The sequence below is a fragment of the Strix aluco genome, chromosome 5, assembly GCF_031877795.1.
Source record: "Strix aluco isolate bStrAlu1 chromosome 5, bStrAlu1.hap1, whole genome shotgun sequence".
NCBI lineage: Eukaryota > Metazoa > Chordata > Aves > Strigiformes > Strigidae > Strix > Strix aluco.
The window spans coordinates 47,853,156-47,879,452 of NC_133935.1; the positions used below are offsets into that span (position 1 = coordinate 47,853,156).

At 36.5% G+C, this 26,297-nt stretch overlaps 1 protein-coding gene across 6 annotated transcripts in view; it reads left to right on the forward strand.

Moving 5' to 3' along the window:
- ZFC3H1 (zinc finger C3H1-type containing) overlaps nt 1-26,297 on the forward strand; it is a 60,676-nt gene that overhangs the window by 11,311 nt on the left and 23,068 nt on the right. For all 6 annotated transcript variants that reach the window (XR_012623574.1, XR_012623575.1, XM_074827236.1 and 3 more), the window contains exons 7-28: nt 1,005-1,102; nt 2,969-3,172; nt 3,850-4,014; nt 7,961-8,098; nt 8,859-8,977; nt 9,312-9,458; nt 10,518-10,692; nt 10,890-11,021; nt 11,740-12,288; nt 12,371-12,480; nt 13,756-13,887; nt 14,995-15,116; nt 15,674-15,775; nt 16,142-16,258; nt 17,136-17,319; nt 19,071-19,257; nt 19,721-19,912; nt 21,866-22,100; nt 23,259-23,364; nt 23,443-23,641; nt 24,120-24,214; nt 25,231-25,341. Coding sequence is in view for 4 of the 6 variants with exons in the window: in XM_074827236.1 (XP_074683337.1) it covers nt 1,005-1,102; nt 2,969-3,172; nt 3,850-4,014; nt 7,961-8,098; nt 8,859-8,977; nt 9,312-9,458; nt 10,518-10,692; nt 10,890-11,021; nt 11,740-12,288; nt 12,371-12,480; nt 13,756-13,887; nt 14,995-15,116; nt 15,674-15,775; nt 16,142-16,258; nt 17,136-17,319; nt 19,071-19,257; nt 19,721-19,912; nt 21,866-22,100; nt 23,259-23,364; nt 23,443-23,641; nt 24,120-24,214; nt 25,231-25,341 (3,619 nt within the window). In the remaining 2 variants the exon portion in view is untranslated. The remainder of the gene's footprint in view (nt 1-1,004; nt 1,103-2,968; nt 3,173-3,849; nt 4,015-7,960; nt 8,099-8,858; nt 8,978-9,311; nt 9,459-10,517; nt 10,693-10,889; nt 11,022-11,739; nt 12,289-12,370; nt 12,481-13,755; nt 13,888-14,994; nt 15,117-15,673; nt 15,776-16,141; nt 16,259-17,135; nt 17,320-19,070; nt 19,258-19,720; nt 19,913-21,865; nt 22,101-23,258; nt 23,365-23,442; nt 23,642-24,119; nt 24,215-25,230; nt 25,342-26,297) is intronic.

Consider the following 26,297-nt stretch of genomic DNA (forward strand, 5'->3'; position numbering starts at 1 on the left):
GAAAAGGCTAAGGAAGGCTTTTGCTGCTGTCTTCAACTACCTAGTGGGCAGTTACAGAGAAGCAGAGCCAAACTCTTCTGTGGAGCATGCAACCGAAAGACAAGGAGCAACAATTAAGTTGTAACAAAATAAATTCTGGTTAGATATAAGGGAAAACTTTCACAGAGGATGGTCAAACACTTGAACAGGTTAACTGGAAATGTGGAATCTCCATCCCCAAATATACTTGGAACTTGACTGGACAAGGCGCTTAGCAACCTGGCTTTGGGGGCAGCCCTGCTTTGAGCATCTGTGCTGGGGCATATGCCTTCCAGAGGTCTCTTTCAGCCTAAATCATTTATTGAGTTTGAGGTGCATTTAAGGTATGCAGGTTTCCTTCTTCCCTCTCAACCCGTGGAATGTTGAGAAAGCTTCATTAAGCATACAAATTTATTGGCCTTTTTTATTTTCTTACTTTTCATCCTTTTCTTGCTTTCCTTTTTTTCTCCTTGTCAGCCTTCTTTATGCATTAGTTTGGTAAAATATTGCACCTGCTGTTTCGGACATGTAAGCTACATTAATCTTCTCTTGACGAAGCATCTCAAGCTCTAGTTTTATGTTTCAGAATTCAGTATCAGCAGTGCATTTGGTCTGCTTCTGTCCTAATTTGTATTGTATTTTTGGTAGCCAGTAATCAGGAGACTCTGTGAGATACCTAGTTTAAGAAGGTAGATTCTTGCAAATTAAATCAAATATATGAGGGCTGAATTGTTACCTTAGTAGTACTGTTTGGCTGTACTTGCATTTCATCTGTAAAATAGAAAAAGGACAGGTAACTACTCTTTTTTGTATATATATGTAAGAAATAAACGCACTGTGCTGTGTCTGCTGTTACCTTACAAATTGGACCATAGTAAAAACATTTGTCTCCTACTGCATTAAATCAGTTGAAGAATAAGCATGAGTTGGTGTTCAGTAATTACCTGCCATATTTCTTAAACTCGATAATCTATTTTTAATTACAGCTGCTTCTCCAGTGCAGCCTCCTTTCTTTGAGTGTCCAATAGGATATTTTCCACCTCCAGTACCACCAATTTCCTTGCCCTTGCCACCTCCAATTCCAGTAAGTAACCTGGAAAGGAGTATGTTTTTGAAAATGTTGATAATTCTCATTTTGTATCTTATTTCTGATGTTAAAGTTAGGATTAAATTTAGATTCTGTTTTTGATACAATGCTCTATTTGGTGATTCCCTTGAACTATCTGATAGACTTGTGGTTGCTTTTAAAAAACTTTATTTCAGCTATTTTTTGGCTGATCCAATTCCTGTTTAATGGAAGTTCTCCCTGTTGAACTAAAACATTTTTCATCATTGTTAGAGTTAGGGTGTTTCATAACAGAAAGCAAAAGTTGCCTGAAGCACATAAGGAAAAACAATGAATTGGAATTGTTAGTGCAAGTCAACTTTGCTTCTTATGTATGTGTGTATATATGCTTATTCTCTGACTTGTTACCTAGGGGGGAAAAATACAATCAAAAATGTAGTTTATCACAGTCCTTCTTTCAAACTTTGTGCATTTTGACTATAGGCTGTCTCCTCATCTAAGAGTCTACAGGGATATTGAAAAAGTGTGTGGTTTTTTTTCCACCACTTTTTTTCACTGAATGATTGTTACCCTTCTTAGTAAAGCAGTAGAAAGTTGACATTCCCTGCCAGGACAGCTTCTGTATTTTTGACTAAGGGAAAGTAAGTTTGCAGATAACACCAAGTTGGGTGGGAGTGTTGATCTGCTTGAGGGTAGGGAAGCTCTGCAGAGAGATCTGGACAGGCTTCATCGATGGGCTCAGGCCAACTGTAGGAGTTTCAATAAGGCCAAATCCGGGTGCTGCACTTGGGCCACAACAACCCCCAGCAGTGCTACAGGCTTGGGGAGGAGTGGCTGGAGAGCTGCCAGTCAGAGAGGGACCTGGGGGTGTTGATTGACAGTCACCTGAACATGAGCCAGCAGTGTGCCCAGGTGGCCAAGAAGGCCAATGGCATCCTGGCTTGTATCAGAAATAGCGTGGCCAGCAGGGACAGGGAAGTGATCTTACCCCTGTACTCAGCACTGGTGAGGCCGCACCTCAATTACTGTGTTCAGTTTTGGGCCCCTCACTACAAAAAGGACATTGAATTACTCGAGTGTGTCCAGAGAAGGGCAACGAAGCTGGTGAAGGGTCTGGAGCACATGTCGTACGAGGAGCGGCTGAGGGAACTGGGGTTGTTTAGTCTGGAGAAGAGGAGGCTGAGGGGAGACCTCATTGCCCTCTACAACTACCTGAAAGGAGGTTGCAGAGAACTGGGGATGAGTCTCTTGAACCAAGTAATAATTGATAGAACAAGAGGTAATGGCCTCAAGTTGCGCCAAGGAAGGTTTAGACTGGATATTAGGAAGCATTTCTTTACAGAACAGGTTGTTAGGCATTGGAATGGGCTGCCCAGGGCAGTGGTGGAGTCCCCATCCCTGGAGGTGTTTAAGAGTCGGGCTGACATAGCACTGAGGGATATGGTGTAGTTGGGAACTGTCAGTGTGAGGTTAATGGTTGGACTAGATGATCTTCAAGGTCTTTTCCAACCTAGATGAATTTGTGAAATTGTAATTTTGTTAGCTAAGACAAAATCATAGATCTGCTTAAGGACTGTTTTTTTTAAGCAGTGTTAACCTATCTGGTCAGCCATATTTCTGTGGCTAGACTGTCTCTGGTTCTGAATTCTTGTTTATGTTTAGTTCATATGTCTGCAGTACTTTACTATCAAAATGTAACCTTGTTGTTTCCATTATCTTCTTTGAGTAATTGCCAACTGTTTAGCAGCAGGACAGTGATCTAAATGTACTGCAGTTTGGATTACTTTTAAACCATGAAATAACTTAGGTCTCAACCTCTGCTAAATAATCATGAAATAGTAGTGATTTTCATGTTTCAAACCCTTGTTTTCCTTTTTATCTCAGCCTATACCATCTTTGAGCCAACTTTACATGGAAGGTATTTCTTGTATTTCTCTTGAGCCACCTCCACCTCTTCCACCTCTCCCCCCAGAAGAGCCTGAACAGCCACCAAAACCTCCATTTGCTGATGAGGAAGAGGAAGAGGAGATGCTCTTAAGAGAAGAATTGCTTAAGTCTCTAGCCAACAAACGAGCTTTCAGATCTGAGGTACTCCATTGGTTTTTGAATGTGAACCTCTAGATGGCAATCTTGACCAAAACTTAAATGTGACCCACTAAGTGAGGATTACAGGCTTTTTTATGCTCCCTTTCTGATGACTTAAAAAAAAAATTTTCTGAATTTCCATCACCCTCTGCCTCCCCAGAAGAAACTGAAACAAAAGCCACCCTGGCACACCCTTTGAATTGTAAATTGCAGTTTGTCTTTTCTGAAGGAATTACTCAGTTTTCAGTACCTTGAAGTTTCATATGTTCAAAGGAATGGAGATTTTATTTTCTAAAAAAAAAAATGTTTATCAACTGTCAGAAAAAAAGACTCTTAACTTTGTTTCAACCTTCTAGCAAAAACAGAAGAGGTTAACTGTTTCTTGTTTTGTTTTTTTTTTTTTGAGTGGAAAGCAGAGTTTGTGCTTTTGAAAATTTAGGTTGTGTTTAACTTCATTAAAAGGTCGCGGATGTTTTGCAGTTGACCTGTGAATAACTGGCATATTCTTGTGTGCCTTTTTGATATTACTGTAGAATTGCTAGATTTGTCTAGCAATTTTTGTCTAGCAAACAGTTCCAAGTTGCAAGACATGTATGGAAATATCTTTTATGCTTATGTTTTTTAAAATAACTGTGTATAGTGTGTATTCTTATGACAGTGTTTTTGTTTTATTTTGTTAGGAAACTTCAAGTAACAGTGGTCCACCTTCCCCTCCTGGTCCAGATAATTTGCAGTCTGTGCCAAGAAGCAATCTGTCCGCTGTCAGTATTAATACTGTGTCTCAGCCGCGGGTACAAAATACAAAGTTTATTAGAGTACCGAGGCCTCCACGAGCAGTGATCACAGTAAGGAAATATTGGTGTTTTTTATTAATAAGACTATGAGTTGAAGTTGTCCTCAGTTCAAGTGAACAGCAGGCTTAAGGTTTTCTAGTGACACAGCACAGAACAGTGGAGCTTCAGTTAAACATTTGAGTTATTAGTAACTGATAATTCATAGGCTTTTCTAAAAGAATTTGACACTGAAGTAAGAATTTACAGCTTAAGTGAGCACCAAAACACGCCAGCACTCATCTGAACTAAAAGAAACTGTAAATATAGTTAATTTATTTAGCACAGACTAAAGGGTGCTGTTCAATGGTAGCTGAGCCGATCCAATCACTATTCATTGCCAAAAAGGAGGTGGTCTTGCTCTTTTTCCTGCTCCTGGCTAAATGGTGTCTCCCTTCTTTTAAACTGTGGTCTGGAGCATCAGTCCTGTTGCGTAACTTACTTAACATGATAAACTGGTTAGAAAACTAACCTTGGAGGGGAGAAAAGTACTTTTCCTCGTAGGGAATGTTGAATTTTTTCAGTGAACAGTGTGTGAACATCAGAGCTAGCACAAAAGTGATGTCAGATGGTGTGTCTTTGAGTGCGCGTGGAAGAGGGAGTATTCTCCTCAGGCAGCAGACTTTTTTACACTAGTTCAAGCCATATTCTGTAACTTGACCTTCATTTGAATGGTCATGGGAGGTATGTGCAGCTAGCATTTGATTTGTGATGTCTGCAGTTTCCTCAGATTGTTGGAAACATGTTACAAAAGTGTATTTGTCTGTGTTGTGCCAGACTGGAAGCTCGTGTATGTACTGTTCTATTTATGGCAGTGAGCCATACACAGTGGATAGTTTGTGATTACTTTAACAACACATCTTACAATGCTTGGTTTGTGGTGGGTCTTTCCCATGCAGATTCTCTAATGGATAGTATGATTGAGTCCGTACCTTTACCTTTCTGTCAGTTGATGGTGATCCTAATAAACTAGTATTTTTTTTTTTTTACTCTGTTTGGAGGAATATATAGTATCTTTGAGATTATTATGTCGCTATCAAATCGAGTTCTATCTGGCCAACAGCTTTCTTGCTCATAAATACAGACTGTATGATCACTTGGTCACCAGACGCCATAATATAAAACAAAGCTTAAGGTGGTAGACACCTGAATGTTCCTTTTTTGGTCATTCGAAGGCCTACTTTCCTTTCTGTAGGAAAATTTGTGCTCTTAAGCTTAAAGTGGATGGGTTTTTTTGACTGTACCCATCTTCACAATCTACTTTAAATTCTAGATGTAACTAGGGTAGTTGTTCAATTTGAATGTGCTTATATCCTTTCTATAATCACTTCATGTTTACTTACATTTTTAAGTGTTTTTATGTTTAAATACTAAACCTATTCTGAAAAAAACCTCAAATCACCACATATTCTATAGTCCTGAGACTTCATTAACTGCTGTTGCATACATGAGGGAGAACACGTGTTACTGGGGAGCTGTGGATTTGTTTTGGTAACATAATAAATGTCTCTTATCAGCTGTGCTGTTGAAAGGTATTATGTAAATGTTAACCTGCAACTGACATTCAGTGCCTGTTGCTAATGATGGTTAGTTTAGTTAAAGCTGACAGATTAATACATCACATCTGAATCAGCTAGCTTGCCTAGGGTCTTTTTTACAAAAATGATTATAGAAACAAAGCATTTTGCATTTGTTAATTTTTTTAAATAGCTTGGGATATAGAACATTTATATATAAAATAGGTGTGTGTTTTAAAGAACTTACGGCCAAATAATGTTCACAGGAGGCTAGCCACGAGATATTTCTGTCCTCAATGAAAACGATGTGAAAACAGTATCAATTACTCCTGTTAGTTTAAGCTTTTAGAAACAATTAGTATTGAATGCTTATGATGTTTTTTGACACTGAAGTAAGAATTTACAGCTTAAGAGAGCATCAAAACATGCCAGCACTCATCTGAACTAAAAGAAACTGTAAATATAGTTAATTTATTTTCCAGATTAGCACAGACTAAAGGGTGCTGTTCAATGGTGGCTGAGCCGATCTAATCACTATTCATTGCCAAAAAAGAGGTGGTTTTGCTCTTTTTCCTGCTCCTGGCCAAATGGTGTCTCCCTTCTTTTAAACTGTGGTCTGGTTTGTAGTATTTGGTATTTCTTACTAGAGCCTAAAAAAAGTGAACTCATGAGAATTTAATTTTGAACTTAAAAACTGATATTTTTTTCTGGGAGCATTGTTAGATATGTCCAGAAGCTTAAAAACCACAAAGGTTTAGGAAATGTAAATTCCTCATGTTTTTGAAATCTAATTTTGTAGTTTTAGGGCCTTGGTAGCTTTTGAATGTTTGAGTATGCTGTACCATATTTCAGAAGAGGTTTTAAATGTACAAACCTTGGGATTTCTTCTGTGGAGTTGAGGACCTCTGCATAGTGAAATAGCCTACAGATACTGGTTTGCTTTTTCAATGACATCTTGTAACCCTTTTTTGAAGTAGTCATGGACACTCAGGGGTTTATTCACCACTGACTGAAAATACGTCTTAGAACATATGGAGAGATCCTGCGTTACAACTGAGGCTGTGGTTCCCCTGCAGTAGAAGCTAATCTTACTGAAAGCAGTGTGATGGTGTTACTTTACTGATTGTTAAACATTTTGCTGAACTACATCAAAAAATAACACCTGGGGAAAAAAACCTCGAGAAAAGCTGACTTTGACCCTCACCACCACCAGCTCTTCCCCTAGAAGAAAGATGGGGAAGGCAGTTAGAGACAGTTTACCCTACACAACTGTGCCAAAAGCAGCTTGGCAGCTTTGGTCTTTTAATGCCAAGAGCCAGTGATAGGAAGGGGTGTATTGGGCATCTGAAGATGAGAGGGGTAGGGTGTCTTGCCTGATTAATTTAGGTTTCCAGAGAACATTTGTGAGGAGAGGACCAGTGCCTTGTTCTGTTTTCTTCCACCAATGTAAATTGGAATTTCACCTACCTGTGCTATGGTGGTGCAAAAATGATGCAGCTGTAGTACATTCAGAAGTAGTAGATACCATCCTTATTTTAAGAACTGTCCAGAAAGAGAATATCAAAAAGGAACGATTGGGAAATTGGGTGTGTTTAAATTGAGAAATAAGGCTTTTTTGTGGGGTTTGTTCTTCGAGAGCTTTGAAGAGGTCTTGTCCTGAGGTAAAGATTAAATGTGTAACTGTAACTGTCCAGACCTGCACTGAGTGATGGGAAGAGCAGTCCTGAAAATGTGAACTAAGTGGCTTCTTTTCAAGCTCCAGAGCATTTGAGGTTAATCTAAATTGTCTGCTTGTTTCTGTATCTTTCTGTGTGCTGGAATTGGCAGTCATCTGATCTTAAGTGAGTTGTTTCAGTTAGTGATGTTGGCAAAAAGTGATTAATCTTGTTTCATTTGTTCTTTATGTACTGTTGGTGTTCTGCCAATTTAACTGCCAGAGGAGCTCAGTGTAAGGTCAGCTAAGTATAACTGTGGGACAAGAGGCATCAGAACTGTGTGGCAGAAAGATTGAGGGTGTTCTAGTATGTCTGCCACAGGATTTCTAATGCAGACTTGATTGATTGCTACCTCGCAGTTCTTAAAAACATTGCTTGCAAATGGCATATGGTAATTTTCATTACAGTTGAAATAATTCATGAAGTATACGAGTCAAAGGTTTGAGATTCATATGCTATGACCATGGAGACATAAATATGCTGCAGATAGTTGGGAATAGGTTGAAAATATTGGAGTACCTTTCATGTTACAGTATCAAGAATGGGTACAGTATGTATCTTGTAGTGGAGATGCATAAATGCTTGGGTTTTTTTCCTTACAATGTGGAATCAGTGTGCCATGATAAAAAAGGAATTAACCTCCTTTTTTTTTTTTTAGTAAATATATGTTCAGTTGTATCTGTCTAACTTTTTCTTCTTGCTATAAAACTTTTTTCATTCTCCCCACAGCTTCCAAAACACAAGTCAGTTGTGGTTACATTAAATGACTCCGATGATAGCGAGTCTGATGGAGAACCATCTAACTCAACTAGCAGTGTGTTTGGAGGACTAGAATCTATGATAAAAGAAGCAAGGAGAAATGTTGAGGTAAAGACTATCAGCATTTAATAGGTTTATTTTGTAATTGCTTTGTGTATGGAATTTAAACTTCAGAATTTGGTCAAAAATACTGGATTACATCAGAATGGTTAAGAGCGAGTACACTAGTCCTGTCTGGACTATTACATTGTAATTTGAATGGCACAGCTAATTAAAATGATTTTTCAGTTAAAATGGTATCCTGATGATAGAGTTTGTAACATATTTTGGTTTCATCTTTTCAATTCAAATTCAGTGCATCTTTACTAGCTGTGGTGGTTTAGCCCCTGCCGGGGTCTGAGACCACGTGGCCGCTGCCCCTCCCCCACAAAGGGAGTGAAATACAAAGCCCCGAGGCTGAGATAAGGAAAGGTTTAATACAACAGTGCAACAGCAGCACAACAAACAGCAACAATAACAATAAGAATAATAGTAATAACAATGAACAGAGCAAAATATCTACCAATACAGCAGTGAGAATAGAGCAAATCCCACAGTACACGCGGTAACCCCTTGTCTCGCTTCAGCGCCAGGATGTGACCTCCGAATGGTATCTGAATAACCTGGCTAGAGCTTCCCTCCCCACTGCTGGGGAAACTTAACCCTATCCTGGCTAAACCAGGACACTAGCAAAAAAAAAATTGGCTGAAAAGACCTTATTAGCCTTGAACAGCTTTAAGTTTGTTCTGAAATGCCTCTTAAAAATTGTAGTCAATAGCAGTATTTTAAACTAGTGTGACTAGTATTGACTTGAACCTCATTGTAACAGGCCTCAAAAATCAAAGCCCCTCCAAAATCAGAAAAAGAAAATGATCCAATGAGAACTCCAGAGGCTCTACCAGAAGATAAGAAGATAGAATATCGGCTCTTAAAAGAAGAGATTGCCAGGTACAATGGAGTTTAATTGTTAATGTAAAATGTATGGTATTTGTAGTCCTTTACTAATCTATTTTTGTAACTGGAAGGAAAATCTGAGTTTGAAAACCTTGCCATTACCTTCAGATTCTTCCCCCACTTAATTTTCAGTAAGACAACATAGGAGTCTAAAAGTTCTTGAATTTGAACTGACTTATAGTAGTGGATGGCAGTTGTGGAAAGTTCCTTCTTTTAACTGGAAATCTTGTCCTGCTACTTGTTTGAAGATTTTAAAACTATTGCGAGTACACATCAAAATAAATATTGAAGCTATTGAACATCTTTGCTTTTAACGTCTCTGTTTTAGTCGGGAGAAGCAACGCTTAATTAAGTCTGATCCACTGAGGAACAATTCGTCCCCTGCAAATTCTGATGGTGAAGTTGATGGAATTGGGAGAATAGCAATAGTGACAAAACAAGTCACAGAAGCAGAAGCAAAGCTGAAGAAAAATAGGTATGTGTTTCACTGTCATAAGTCCTACCTTGTTTGCTTAGCAGGATGAAAATAGTAAATAGTCTTTTTTGAATGTGTAGCATTTAAAGTACAGCAAACAATTTGGTTTTCTGTTGTCTTGAATTCTGTTGCTGTACAAAAGAAATTGTGTTGTAGTGCCAGTGTGGTGTTTGGTAACTTTTAAGTATGATTTGTCACGCTAATTGTTTTCAGCTGTGTTTAAGTTCAGTGACTATCATATGTGCCCCTTAATAACACTGAAATATGAAAAAACGAGTGTGATTTTCACTACTTAGTACACTTTGAGGGTAACATGTTTCAGTGGGGTATGCCTGATATATAAATGAATGAGTGTTTCTGCAGAATAGGTATGCTGTTTGAAGCTTTTCCTGTACAATTTTTCTTTTTTAGCATGTCTCTTCCATGTTTCTCATCCTTCTTTCAAGTTATTGTGGAAGATAGAAGTGCCTTGCATCCTTTGTCTCTGCTTCCATTGCCACTTTATTGTTTCTGTGTGGTCTTGTGAACAAACTGGTTTGTGGTCAGACATAAACTGGAAGTGAAGGACATTCTTCCCCCCTCCCTTTATTCACACCCATCTATCTAAGTCTTTATCTTGCTTCCTTTAATGCATAGTTTTTTATATTTACTTACTCTGCTATTGTGCCATAATACTGTAGCTTGTAGTCTGCTAATGTCTTTATGCACCCTAAGGAACAATTGGGTTGTCACTCTACCATTAAGACATCCAAACCACATGTTCTTGCTTTCTGTTAAAAACAGCATTAAGGATACTCCACTTGCTTGCCTTCCCCTGTCCTTGTACCTGGAATGTTTTTCTCTGCTTTATACTAACATGCTGAACTGGGATACTGAAATCTGCCGTATGTACTACCAGTGTTTTTTGGTTCATGGATGTTTAAGACTATCTGGAGAAACTCAGAATGTTTAAGTGAGAAAGAGCTGGGTTCTTAAATAGCTGGGGTTTCAGAGGAGCAGTGATGGCTCAGAAACTTCCCTTTGAAAAAAAATTTTGTTACATGGCTTTTTTACTTCTAGACTTCTGTTGATGAAGGATGAATCTGTCTTGAAACATTTGTTGCAACAAGAGGCCAAGAAGAGAGAGAATGTTCGAATTGCTGAAAACAAAATTAACAAACTGGCTGAACAGCTACAAGCAACAGAGAAGATCTTGAATGCTAATAAGATGTTTCTTAAGAAGCTTCAGGAACAAGTAACTTCAATTTTGAAATGTTTCTGTTTTCCTAGACCTGGAAATCTTGAAATGAGAAGCCTGATTTTTGGAGGCAGTAGGCTTTCTTTGAATTAATCATTAATTAATTCCTATGTCTCTTCTGATTATATTTTATTATGTGGTCTATCTGAAAATTTGCATCTTGTTGTAGTATTTATCTTTTTTTCTTTTTTCAGATTCATAAAGTTCAACAACGAGTTACAGTAAAAAAAGCTCTGGCATTAAAATATGGGGAAGAACTTGCTCGAGCAAAAGCAGTAGCAAGTAAGGAAATTGGGAAACGAAAACTGGAGCAGGATCATCTTGGAGTAAGTCTGTTGCATGCTTTTAAACTTTGCTGTACTTGAAAAGCAATAATTTTGATTAGGAAACATAGTTTAAATGAGATTTCAGGAAAACAGGAAAGGATTTCAGAAGCACTGTAGGAATCTTCCTATTGGTTTCCTGTATTTTTGAGAATTCGATAGAAAACACACTAATCATTTAAAAAAGAAAACTGTTCAAAGCCTACATTTCTATGCCAGGGGAGTGTCAGATAAAATAATAAGAGGATCTATATGCCTGTGAAGGGAGGAAATACTTTGCTGTGTGTAGACATCAGTGATCTTGCTAAAACTATATAGCAAAGACTCCGAAGAGGGGATCTGATCTTGTTTTGAAAAACAAAATATAGGAAAACAAGGCTAAAATATTTCTGTAAATTTTTCTTTTTGCACGTGTGTGTCTGTGTCCCCACCACCACTACTGTGTATACTTGTTTTATAGCTCACCTTTTAAATGTGGCCAGAAGTTCTGTTGAAGCCCTGTACATGATGTAGGGTAATCTTTATCGAAAAACCTGCAGACCTGCCAGTTGAATTGTGGTAAACTCTCTTGTGGTTTTCCTGCTGTTTGAAATTTTCTGGCAGGAGTTTAAAATACATTTTTATAAACTCTGAATTAAATAGCTTGCCCGTGTTTCATTTAACTCCTGTCAATAGATCAGTAAATGTGAAAATGAAATAAAGGGAATTTTTTTCTTTTCAGCCAAGCAAAATGTTGAAATTGGACAACTCCCCTACATCCAGTCCAAAAAAACATTCAGCAGAATTGATTGCACTAGAGAAAAAAAGACTACAGCAACTCGAGTATGAATACGCTCTAAAGATTCAGAAATTGAAAGAGGCTCGTGCACTGCAAACCAAGGAACAATCAAATATTGCACCTCATGCAGAAGAGGAATCTGAGTTTGCATTACCTCAGCCATCGCTTCATGATCTTACACAGGATAAATTGTCTTTGGACAGTGAAGAAAACTACTTTGATGATGAAGTTCTGTCAAATTCAAACCGAGAACGAAGGAGATCTTTCAGAGAATCTAATTCTTTCACTAAACCAAATCTTAAACACATGGACACTCCAAAACAAGAAACTATAAACAAACTCTCTAAAAAGGCATCAGAGGAGCCTGAGCTGTTCCTTGGGTTGAATATTGATGAACTGAAAAAACTTTATGCTAAAGCTGACAGCTTGAAAGAGCTGCTAGTGAAAAGTACTGCCTTTATAGTGCCTAAGGAAGATCTGTTGTGTGGTCAGGTAAATGCTTTAAAACTAAATATGATGGTTGTCTTTTTTAGGTGGTGTTGCAATTGCTGTATATCTGTTATCTGTTTCCTAGGAAATTTCAGTGGACATGGATTTTGTTACATCGCAAAATAAACAAACTGAAGTGAAACCGTTTCCATTTGGACCATATCATAGTCCTCTTCTAGTATTTAAATCCTACAGGTATGAAGACTGTAGTAGTTCTTTGACTTCTGTGTATATCTGTTCTTGTTCAAGTATTCTTCACTACTCTTCCTTGATACCCAGGCGTATACAGGAAGACATGATGCAGTGAGAAACTTGACTATCCTGAAACAATTTTGTCTAGTTAGGGAACCTAATGATTTTAGTTACTTTTTCTGGTATGCAGGAGTCCCTTGCTTTTGTATAGTATGCTATTTTGCGTTGTATTGCATGCCATTCCCTGCAACCGGATTGTTTGGCATAACTAAATTAAAAAATAATAGTTAAGCATTTGGAAACAGGATTTTTGTATCCAGTATGAAGCAATCTAAAATCCAGGAAAAAATAACAGACGCATATTTCAGTTATTCAGTCTTTAAACTTGGCTAGGATTTCCATTAAGTCAAGATTGAGCCAATCACCTATTTTTGGATTCCTGCTCAGTGGAAAGAGGCATGACCACAGTGATTCATCTTGACTTAAAAGTAGGCACCTGCAAGTGTAATAAATTTGACACATCTGTCTTTAGTCAAAAGAGAACTTTGTTCCTACACATCAAATTTTAGAAAACAAAAGTCTGGAATTTAAAATGGAGTAGTTGAATCCTACCATGTGCTTCAGGATTTTTATTTCTATACTCTTAAGTAGCAAAAGATGGAGGGTGCTATCTTTATAGGAGTATCCATTTTAACTTCTTGTAGGTTATGGCTTTAACTCCTTAAGGAGCTAGAATCCCAAAATCGATGTAGTCAGACTTCAGCTAAAGGTTTAAAACAAGCATTAGTCTGCTCAGCTCAGACTGTTTTGGTTTTTTTTAGTTTACACATTCTAAAACCTGATGTGGATTTTTTCACTGTTTTTTCAGGTTAATCTTTCATGGTTCTCTTAAGACTTCTATTTGGCATGGATCTTAAGCTGACTAGAGCATAAGTGCAGTTTTTCTAGAACTAAACTGAAATTCAGTTTCAGTAGTTTGCTTTCCCTACTGGGTCATCTCTACACTTCCTGTTTTTATACAAATGAGGTTCTGCACCTAAGGGAGAAGGGAATGCTAGAACAGAATCTGTTTAGATTGAGAAGTATTGTTTTGTTCCCTCCCTCTCTCACTGTTCTCACCTTCCTCTTAACTCATAGGTCAGTGATGCTTTTGGTTAATAGGGTTTTGGAAATGAGATTTAATACAGAAAAAGTGATTATTTTTTTTTCCAAATGTTTAGTAAAACTGATGTCTTAACCTTGTATGTTTTGTCACAATAATTCATCGTTTCGTTTTAGGTTTAGTCCGTATTTTCGAACGAAGGAAAAACTGTACCTCAGTTCAGTAACGTATAGTAATATGGTTGAGCCAAAACAGTGTTTCTGCCGTTTTGATTTAACAGGCACATGTAATGATGATGACTGTCAGTGGTGAGTTCTTTTTAATTGTGTTTGAACTAAACCTCTCTTCTAGATTTCTGACTTGAAGACCAAAATAGGCATGTGTTTCATGCATCTGGATTTATGATCCTATGCACAAGTTCTAGAAAAGAAGGTTTAATACCCAATTGCAGATACTTGACTGGCAGGAAAAAAAACCCCTTTCATCCAAGCCATGAAGAAAGGAGGCTCTTTAGATGTAAATTTAGCAGTATGGACTGTTAGAGAATGTTTCACCTTTTGATTGCCTTGTAATTCAGACAGGACTTCTCTTGCTTTATAGCTTCAGCATAACTTCAGACCATCATGGAACCTCAGGTAGTGGTCGATACTGCTAAGCACACTGATGTATCATGATGCTAACCAAAATTAAGCATATAGCAAATATGTGATTTTGTAAAAAAAAAAAAACCAAAAAAAAACCCAAAAAAAAAAAAAACCCCAAACCCAACTATTCTATTAGTAGAATTCTACTTTTCTGGGAAAATACTGGCTAAGTTTTTTTCTTTAAAGCCTGGTGTTAAATTATATTTAAGATAGTTTGTTAATGTTGCACAGCATATTTAAAAAGCTGGTACCAAGAGCAAATGGATGTGAATTGGTCAGGAATTAACTTGATTTGGAACTTTCTAACTACTGGAGAAGTTTAATAGGAGCGGACTTTAGGGGTTTTTTTGCCCATTTTGGTGTCAGACAGCGTTTTGGGTCAGCTTTTAGCTGTTACCATCAAACCGTAGTTTGAATCTTTTAAATACAAAGTAATATCTAATTGTTTTAACTACCTTGTTTGAACCAGAAAGTTTGAAATACTGTGTTTTTGTGTTAGTGCGAAGCGAGTGTGTAGTGATGTATTTTGAAGAGTAAGACTATAGTGAAGTAATGAAGACTAGTTGAAGAATGAAGTTACTGATGCAGGTTTAAATTTAGAGAAAACCCAGACATATTTACCAGGAACTTCAAAGCAGGCTATAGTGTTTTCTCTAGGTATAATTTTCTTTATGCCTCACCATAGTGTGTACTAAAACTAACTTTCTAGTTAAAAGCTTTATTAAATTGTTGCCATGATAAATATATTAATTGTTTATTTGTTTGTTTTAGGCAGCACATGAAAGACTGTACTCTTAGCCGTAAGCAGCTGTTTCAGGATATTCTGTCTTACAATTTAGAACTGATTGGCTGTTCAGAAAAAAGCACTGATGAGGAAATCAGCACTGCCACAGGTTTTTAAGAGGCTTTTGTTCACTTTTATATATGAAGATTAATTTCTGAAGGGATGGCTTTCATTAAAAGCTCTGGGTTTAAGGACTTTGATGTTAAACAATGTATAAGATACAGCTATATGAAAAAATAGGTTTCTGCAGTTGTCCAGTTCAGCCCTTTGTAGTGGGTAGTTACCTTGGTGTCTTCACAGAAAATAATTGATCTGTGGACCATTTCACTGGAGAAAAAAAAAAAAGTATTTCTGGGATTCAGGGGACTGGGGAGCAATGGGCATGGAATCTTTCCCTCTTCCCTTCTTCACTTCTTTTTGTAAGAAGTACAAAAGCTGAACTGGTCTGTTTTAGTGGAGCTGGAATTTTATAACAGTGCTGTTGCCATATAGGCAAGTTGCCTAACTGAACTTGTAGTTTTTCATTTCTTCTAGTATGTTAAATTACCATACCTCTTGAAGCAGTCATATTTAATGAATTCAGCATAGGTTGTGCTAAATTGCTGTTAAGTTACCTGTCCATTTTAATTTGTGTGTTTACCTAAGATACAAATATTCTTGTTGCAGAAAAATATGTTGAAAAACTTTTTGGTATAAACAGAGACCGTATGTCAGTGGATCAGATGGCTGTTCTTCTGGCCAGCAACGTCAATGAGAGTAAAAGTCATAGTAAGTAACTTGGTAGATTCAAGGCAATATAAACTTTTTAAATTATTTAAGTACCTTGATGGTTTTGTAAAACAAGAATATTTTTTTTTTGTTGCTTAGTTTATTCATCTTAGTATTATAAATTCTGCTCTGGTAAGTTAAAGGCAGCAGAGTTTGTTTTAAGGCAATAATACAATAGTTTTGGAGTACAATTTGGATAAGTGACTTATGCACCTGAGCACAATAGGCTTTAAATAAGTAGTGTTGAAACTTACACACTTGTGTTGCACTCACAAAATGTTTTTATCTAAAATAGTTATTAGCAAAGATGTTTTAATCTCCAATACAGAAAAGTAGAAGAACTCTTACTACTTCGCTTGTTCACAGCGCCTCCATTTACAACATGGAAAGATAAAAGGAAATGGAGACCGAAGTTCTGGAGAAAACCTCTGTTAGATAGTAGCAGCAGTGAAGAGGAGCAGTTCGTTGGACCTATTAAATATGGTAATCTGGATTTGTGACATCGATTAAAAAAGAGTACTGGCGTAAAATACCTACCAACCTCTTCCCAACACCTAATTTTTGAAGTGGTTCTTAAAACCCAGTGGTTTTAGTAACTCTTGACTTCATATTTCCTGCATACAAACTTTACTTTGTATAAGTTTTTGGGTGAAGTTTGACCTGACTTTGTTGTATTTAAGTTAAAAAAACAAAAACAAAAAACCCCAAAACCGAACCTGGAAGTTAAGGTGGAATTTCTGCTTACCTGTTCTTAAAAGGAACGTAAGGAACTATTTCCCTAGAATGTTTCAGCTTTGCCCATAGACCTTTAGGAGTTTTTTTAATTTTTATTTTTTCCCTCCGAGAACTGTAAGTAGTAAAACTTCACGTGTGCAGCTATGTTAAATTTGCACAGTTAGTATTTGGTGTTGAGGTCAGGAGTTAAAAAAAGCTTCTGTTAAGCGGCATTTGAGACTTGGAAGCTTGCTAGAGTGTCAGTAACCCGACAGTGTTTCACATGTGACTCATGCAAGTGGGAGCTTTAGGATTTGTTAGCGAATGCTGTAAAAAGGATTTTTAGAGACACAGAATTGAGATAAATTTTTTGTCAGATATGTCTGTTTCCTAATGAACTGCCTTAATTGGTGTCTTTTGATCAAAGCAACCTTTTACTGCTATTTATTTCTTGCCTTTGCATTTGAAATATAACTTGTTTTCTGCAGACTACTGAGTTCTAAGTTTTAGAGGATGTCGAAATAACCATTTTTTGCTCTGGTCAGTGGCTATACTCGAAATATAAAAATGGCCACCCCTGTGTGAGTTCTAATCTTACAGGTCACTTCTGTTTTGAAAAGAAACATTTAATTCTTTTTATTTGCAGCCCATCCCACAGAACATAAAAAAAGAGTTCCAGCTCTTGATGCCGTGGTGACTCCGGATGATGTCCGTTATTTTACAAGTGAGACTGATGACATTTCCAACTTGGAGGCAAGTGTCCAAGAAAACCCCTGTGATGTGCAGCTTTGGATTAAACTTGCATACAAATACTTGAATCAAAATGAAGGGTAAGTCTGCTACGTTTTAGGTTAGATTTTGTGCTTTGCCCATGCTGCTATGATCAAGTTTCCTTTCTGATGTTAAAGAACTTGCTTCAACAATGCCACAAATAATTTACTACTTAAAGGCGGGTTAAAAAATAGATTAGATTTCTTACTGTATGCAGCACAGTATGCAATGATGGTTTATCTTTAGGTAGGTTCTAATTCAAAACAGAAGTTGATGGAAAGTAGTGTGGGAGAAATAATTGTGTTTGGAAAGCGTACAACCTAATGTATTCCCAAGATTACCATGGAATGTTACACTTTCAGTGATAAAGTAGTGGACCAATAAACTCAAATCAGTTTCTCCTCTACAGGGTGAATAATTGGAATAATGTTTGAAATGGCTTTCATCAGAAAGCTTTCTTATAAGAACAGTTCTGCTATATGTTTTTTTCCCCTGTAGAAATCATCCAGTTGAGCACTCAGTTTCTTACTTTGTAATTTTTAACTTCTGGATTTTTAAGTTTCTCTAGTTCCTTTAATTTAGTCTGCAGGATACCATGTTTTTATTGGCAATCAGGTGACTTCGGTAGGACTTCTGTCATGATGGTTCTGTTCTAGATACTGACTTTGATTTTAGTAGTGAGGTACTACCTTAAGGACCTGCAGCAGGGAGGAAAGGGAATGAAGAGGAGCAGCTCTTAAAAGCCTTGTGTAAACTGCGGATAATGGAAAATGTATCAAAAGATCAGTTTGGCTATATTAATAGTTGCCTGAACACTAGAAGGGATAGACCTGGAAAGAAAATAATACCAGCAAGTGGCAGAGTGAGAAGAGCACACTTTCTAAATATAAGTGTACTTGGAAAAAGACCAGGAAAAGAAGAGAGAAAACCTAATGGAAGACAATGCATCCTTTTCTTAAAACAGCCACCTCCTCCATTTTCCTCACCGCCCACCTCAGTACTATGAAGAAACTGAGTGGTTTAGTAGGTGGTAGTGGTGATAGAAGGGGTTGGGAAGGCTTCAGACTTATGCATGGTTAACTGTGTTAGTTTTATTTTGGGACATGTGTTTTTCCTCTCATAAATGTCTGTGCAAAGTAATTTCTAAAGATGTTTTCAGAATAAGTGTGACCTCAGAGCTTTCTGTGGTTTTTATGGAAGTTTGTTTATGAATTAAAGCTCAGCTCTGTGGTTTGCAATATTAGATAGTTATTCGAGCTAATCTTTATTACTTCTCTGGTATCATCTCATGATAGTTACCTTGAAGTAAAATCTCCTTTTTTTTTTTTTTTTTTTAAATGGTTTATAGGCAGAGAAAAACCTGGATGATAGGCATAGAAACCTGAAATAAAGGCTTCTATTTGACTGTAGAAAGTAAATTAAATATGTAACAAAAATATTTTAATTTACTAAGCCTTTGAAATGTCTACTTAAGTTTTTAAGTCAGCTTGATGTAAATGCCTTGATATGATTGCAGCTTGAGACGTCTGCTTAGAGATGAATCTTACCCATTTTTAATTAAATTGAACTCTTGAATTGGCACTTTTCCTAGAAAACTTATTTTTTCAGGTGCTATGATAATTGGACCTAATAATAACCTTTAAGGGATGAAAACTTACTGAAACTTTGAAACTTTCATTAATAAAGGACAGCACATCTTAAAAAGGGTGACTGTGTGTCACTTATTATAAGCATCCATTTTCATATCTGATATTGTGTAAGTCATAATACTAGCACAGTTGATATGAGTGCTTTTTAAAATTTTTTACAGCTCATCATCTGAGTGTTTAGATTCTACTTTAAATGTTTTGGCACGAGCCCTTGAGAACAACAAGGAAAATTCTGAAATTTGGTGTCATTACCTCAGACTGTTCTCAAAAAGAGGAACCAAGGAGGAGATACAGGAAATGTGTGAAACAGCAGTGGAATATGCTCCCTCTTATCAAATCTGGTGGACTGTAAGTAAAAAAAAAAAGTATATGTGAAATGTTCATGTAATTGTGCATTTTCTACTGTAGAAAACCAGTTCTTATGACAGAGAAAGTGTGAAACTAAAAACACTATAGTTTTTTGAAAACTCGAAAGTTGCGAAGAAAATTAAGCAATTCAAAGTTCTGTTTGCAGGATATTTGTAGAAATCATCACCTTACCTCAGGTAATAAAAGTTATTTAAAATATGTTACATTTCTTATTTTTTTGTTACACAAGCTTGTGAAATTTAACTTTGACTATTTGATCTTTAAATGATATTTTTTGAGGTTTAATGTGAAAATTGGGTGTGAATGAGGGAAATACAGTTCCTGAGGTGGTAAAAGACAATATCTGAAGTTTGTGATTCATGTGATTTTAAACTAAAATCTAGAAGCTTTGCTAGTATTCTGATTATTATTATTATTATTAATATGAATTATTTCTCTCTAGTTTTTGAATTTAGAGAATTCTTTTGATGGAAAAGACTATGTTTGTGGGAGGATGCTACAGTTCCTAATGGAAGTGACAGGGGGAGAAGAAAATCCAAATCTTGTGTCCTTTCAGCTGCTGGAGACTCTGCTGTACAGGGTTCACTTAAGCCTGTTTACAGGAAGACATCAGAATGCTCTTGTTCTGCTGCAGGTAACTTCCAGGTTACCACCCAGGCATTGTCTTCATACCTTCACCTTTCTAATACCTGTGACTTTGGTAGTGTCAACTTTAGAAGCTGTTCCTTTCTTCATTTGCTGAAGGAATTCTCGTAGAGACTTCTGTTTTGTGATATGATGCCACTATAAAATTTGGATATACCTTTGGTGGTTTTGTTACATATTTTGGTTTCTTGTGTAGCTAATAGCTTAGACCACTATGTCTCAAAATAGTTCCCAGGAAACTGCTTTACTACATGATTTCTGGCAAACCATAGAATACTTTTTTGCAGTGAAGGGCCTGTGAGTAATGTAAGGTACTCAAATGTTTATTGCTGCAGAAATTATCAAACTGGTAGTTCTTGGGAAAGAACGTAGTATGATGTTATCTAACAGTATTGCCCTGCTTCAAACTTTGGAGACTCTTAAATCAGACTTTACTGATCCCATGAACACCAAAGTCATGGAGGTATCTTAGGCTTTTATTGTGACTGTAGAAAGGATTTAAGTCCCTGTTACTGTTCTGCAGACAATTGAAGTAGTGGATGAAGGTGAGAAATGGAGTGCTGACATTGGCTGCTACTTAACGTGGGAGCTGCTGTAGTTTCAATTGCGAGTTTCTTCATTCTTACCAGCAGGTGGCACCTGTTGCTTGCTACACCCTAAAACACTTTTCTCAGTTGTGTGGTTAATGGTTTTTTCTAGCTCCAGTTTAAATAGAAAAGTGTAATGCTGTGTGATTTCCTCCAAAAGCTATTCTAAACATAGCAGTACTGATAAATGCAACTCTTGAGTGTTTGACTGAATGAACAAAAACAGAGGGAGGGAAAAAACTCAGTTTGTGTTGAATTGACATGGAAATCCAGTCTGTGTGGGAGAGTAACATGGGTTGGTTTCCCTTACCTTTCCCCAAAGCATCATCCCAAAACCAAACTTTTTCGGTGTCTTATATTCATCTGAAATGCATAGTTGAATGTCTTGGAGAGATTGTTTAACCATATTTAAGAGAAGATAATTTCTAAGTAAATGCTACTTCAGAGTAAGTTGCAGTGTATATCTTTGAAAACTTGAAAGCAGTTTTACTGAAGTAAATATTTTGAAGGGTGAATAAGTGAAGTGTTTTTGAAACTTCAGTTTTTGCGTATTACAGGACAAGTGTCCTGTTGAATTTTGCCTGAATTTGCAAGTACTTTCATTCTCATGAAAGTGCATTCTTTGATTGTACTGTATTTATCCAGAAAAATGTTGACACATCACTAGCCAGGAGATTGTGTTCTGTTTTAGGAGCAATCGTGTTTAGACTTTGTCTGATTGCATGCTCTAATGATTTTATTTGGGATATGCCCTTCTAATTGGGCTGTTCTAGTTTTGCATATGACTGGTAGGAAAATTCTCAGTAGTGCTTCCAACACATTTTTTTAAACAATATGTCTAGAGATGGTGGTGCTTTCAGTAGACTTGGATAACTGTAACTTAATAGCTGATAACTATAACTTCATAAAAAAACCAAACAACAAACAAAAAATTCCAAACCCACAAAATCCAGTAGGATATAGCAAGCTGAATCTAACTTGTAGATGACTTGTCTCTAGAGCTAATGTATTATTTCTGTGCAACTGGAAGTAATTGTCCAAGAATTAAGAAGAAAAATGGAATACATCTTGGGAGATGCACGTTTTCAAAGTCTATCTCTGTTCACTTTTCAAAATAACAATCTTCTCCAATTTTTCTACACCTGTTACTAGAAATTATGCATATGATTTGAATACAGTCATACATTCACATAAGCCAAATATAGTCATGATTGATATAAGGAATTAGTTCCTGTATTTTCTGTGGAAAAGATTTGAGAATATTGAAACTTATTATTCCTGTTTCCTTTCCGCATTCTTTAAGGTCTTAAAGATTTTATGGTTGAAATACATTGTGTTTCTTTTAACCTTTACAGAATGCTTTAAAATCAGCAAATGAAAAAATATCAGACCGCCTTACTGTAAGTGACCGTTGCTTGGCTTGGCTGGCTTACATACATCTAATTGAATTCGGCATTCTCCCAGTCAAGTTCTATGATCCAGCTAATGTCAGTCCTTCAAGGATCATGAATAAAGAGCCATTTTTAATACCATGGCAAACAGTTCAAGATGTGAAGACTGATCCTGATACGCTGTTAGCTATGTTTGAAGGTAAGATTAAGGAGGCAAACTACTTAATACATTACTCACTTGTTGTAAATCAAGAAATATTATCCAACTTTTGGAATTTCAAGGCAGTGCAGTATTGCTGATGACTATTGATTAATCCCAGTGGCTTAACAGTGAATATTTCATCTTGATTTGAACAGAGCAGTGAGGAAAGTCCATGTTCTTGCATTTTTAATACCCACAGTGAGTTTTTCACCTGTGGTTCAAAGCCGTGGCTTTTTCTCTGAACCGTGTTATTCTATCAAGATAAAAGACTAGTGGCTTGTGATAGTATGAGATAGCTAGTTTTCTTGGGCTATGTAATCATAAAACCAAGCTTCTGTTGTCATTCTTTCTCTTACCCACCCTCCCTCCCCTCAATGGGATGTGCCTATGGGAAAGTTACATTCCTGGAAGATTAGTGTGTTTCCTTAGAAGAGGCAGAGCAATGAATGTATTTGTCTTCATTCAAAGTTTAAGTAAACCAAATAATGTTTTTTAAAGATGTAAAATGATAATACTAGAAGTTGAATTCTTGACTTGTGGTGCTGCAGAGGTAGACTTTGTAATAGAATTGTATAAATGTCAATAATTAATGTGTTAGCAGCAATATTGAATTGCCACGGAGAATATATCTATGCTGCAGGTGGTAATGTGTGTGGAATTACTCAGGGATAGATTGAGTAGCCCAGTTGTGGGAGTGAAGGCAGTCTAACCATGATAATGGGGTGTTAATTGTTGGGTACCTTTTTATTATGCTGAGAAGAAAAATAATATCCTGTATTAGCTTTTAATATCTCAATAACTTTTCAGTAGCTATGCTGGAAATCCTGGAATGTAGTTTTAAATATAGTGATACACTGCTATCTGTAATGTGGCTTTAACATTTCATTTATAGGATGTTTCCTGTTTTTTAAATGAATGAGGGAAGAAACTTCTGTAAGATTTTTGTTTCTGCACTGTGGTGATAAGTGGAAAGGCTCTCAACAAAAATGGTCATCTTCCTTTTTCTTAATAATTTGCAAAAGCAGCACTCTCAGAAATACCTTTCCACACTTACGTATTTTCATTGTTAAATGAGAGTTTTTATTATGTTAAGGCTTCAAATAACTTTGATGTTGCTTGAGGTCTAAAGACCTAATTTTATACTTTTGTTTTAAGATGCAGTCAAAACATGTACTGATGAAAGCCTTGAGGCTGACAAAAGGATAGCTATCTGCTTTCCTCTCTACAGAAACATGATAGCTTTGCTGAAACTTCTTGAAAGGTAAGTTATTTCAAGACACTTTTAAATGAAGTACTCAACTCTGCTTTTTTGAAAACTTACCTTTTTTTTTTTTTTAAGGTGGGAGTCTGCTGCAGAACTTTGTAGATCTTTATTGGAGCTCTGCCCTAACAACTGTCAGTTCTTGGAGAGTTTGGCCACCTTGTATTTGCAGATGGAGCAGAGTGACAATGCCTACAATGTGTGGATTGAAGCTTTTGAGAAGAATCCTCAGAATGCGGAAGTTTTTTATCAGTTGTGTAAATTCCTTGTTTCACAGGTAATACTCCACTCCAAAACTCATTTGTTGGTCTGGTGGCTTTATAAAGCTTGGGTTTTGTGTGTTGTTTCAAGCACTTACCAAATTAATTAATCTTCATAATATTTTTGTAATGTCTAGTACTCCTCTATATATAGATGGGAAAAATGAAATCAGCAACATTAGTGACATAATTAAATATAATCAAAGGAATTACATAAAATCATGAATTTATAGTTTGAACTGTTCTAATCCAGTGTTCATACCCATAAGCAAGAATAATAGATTTTAACAACAAACCCTGTAATGTGTCCAGCTTTTTTGTGCTACCTGCTGACTCACCCAGTTAGACTTCATTCTTGAGAGAATGAAGACGATGGAGCATTGCAGAGATAGACATACCACTTGTTATTTATTGTGCTTAAATTGTTCTTGTCATTTTCAGGTCAATACCTGATTTTAATTTTTTTTACTTTTAAAAAATAAAACCCCAAAACAGGAAAGGTCAAGCAGTATTCTTCCACTGTTGCAAGATTTTGTGGCAGCTTTCTTTGAGAATACATGCCAACAGCATGGTCCCATGGATTTATTAAGGTACATTTTAGAATATTTTTTTCTGCTTAAATTTTGGTAATACTGGCATTTTCTTGAAAAAAAGACAGTCTAGAATTTTTAAACTCCTCTATTTTTAGCTTGGCATGTTTTGCTAGAACTTCAGTGAATTATGATTTGGTAGTTTATAAGATGCATATATTATTAGTGTATAGTGCATATACACTAAATTATAAAACCACAGGGATTTAAAGATGAAAGAGACAGCAAGTTTAATGTCTGGATTTGGGGAATGAAAATCAATCATATGTATGCCAAAGTTGTTGGAGTTGTTTTTTGTTTGTTTGTTGTTGGTGTGGTTTGTTTGTTTGTTTTTTTTCAAAGCTAGGAACCTAAAATTGCATACCTAAACCACTATATTTAGGCACTCGCAAAAGACCTCGATCCAGAGGTCCAGTATGCTATTAATCAGCAGATTATTATTGTTGAAAAGGCACAGGTTCGCATCTAGCCTGCTGATTTTTCCACTTGAATTTTACCACCTAATCAAGAGACTTACTGAAGTTTTGAAATATGCAAGTTCCCTATAGTCAAAATAGATCCCTCTGAAGGCTGTCAAAGGAAGACCTTCTGTGAGAAAGCTTATGTAGATGATGCTTTGAAATGTTTTTATCTCCAAGCTAAGCGTTAGATTTTATTCCTGCTTACATTTGTTTATATTAAATTTAGTATTGGCAATGCAGCTTAGCTGACTGTATGTAGATGATTGTACCTTACTTGATATATTTTATGTGGGGAGGGGAAAGTCTGAGATATAAAGCACCATTTAACTTTGTACATAATGAGGGAGTAAATGCTTTCTATATTAACTATTTCTATATTTCCTTGTAAGGCTTTCTGTATAAATTCTATCTGGATAAAGTTAAACTAAAATCTATGAAAAGTGTATCTTCTTTTAATGTCCCATGAACTGGATTTTGGAACTAAAGGTTACATCCACATAGGACTCTTCCATGTAGAGGGATATTCTCATTTTCTACTACGTTTTTCTCTTCTAGATATCTCTTGAATTTTCCAATGCCAATTGAATTTACATCACCTCTCTATAAAGAACATCTTACAGATGATGTTGTAAACCAGCAAATCCCATACCTGTGGCAGATATACTGGTGAGAGTTTCTGAAGTATTCTGAGAAACAGCTATTGGGTCTGAGTAAACTGCATTTTCAAAAGCAGAACGTTGAGTATTTGCCTAAGGGTATATCACTTCGGGTTCTTTCGGTAAATGATCCGCCAGTCCTTAGAGAACCTACCTGCCTGCTGCGCAACAGAGACATGGAACCATGAATTGCACATCAACTGCAATTCTCCACTTGAGAAATCTTTGAGAATTTCTACCCTATAGGAACAGTAACAGGCATGTTCATCTCACAAATTTTTTTTTTGTTGTAGATTGCTACTGCTAGTAGTGTTCTTTCTTCTGGTTTTCAGTTGTCTCCCTTTTTATTTTACAAGTTTCCTCCACTCTGTTTAACTTTGTTTAGCCCTGGTCTCCCCACCTTCCTTGACCCACTGTTTCAGCTGTTTATGGAGCTACTATCAACAGCCTATAACAGTTGGAACTAGCCACAGACGCCCCTCCGTAGTGAAATTAATTCAGCAAAGTGACCTTTTCCTCTGCAAGAGACTGCAAAAGTGGCAGGTCTTTGTCATGTATATACAATCTTTTCTTGTTTCTTCCATCATTCCTTTGGATAGCAGCATTATCCAGGATTGGCAAGCACCAGAGTATTAGCCATCTCTAACTTATACTAGTATAACTGTGGTTACTGAGATGTTAACTCAGGCTGTTTAAGAGGTTTACCACTTTATGGTCTGGCTTTGTCAATCTTCACAAGTAGCTATTTGGCTTTTCAAATAAGTAAAGGGGCAAAGATGATAATGCTTCAGGTACTGAGTGAGGACTCCTCAGAACTCCTTCAGCACTGTTGCTTATAGTTTTTAGTTGGTGCACAACTTATAAACAGGTAAAATTTATGGTTTTCAAGAAGATCTTTATATAAGGTTTAGATTAAGTTATTTTAATGTTTTTATACTGTCCATTAATACCAATTTAAGTAAATTT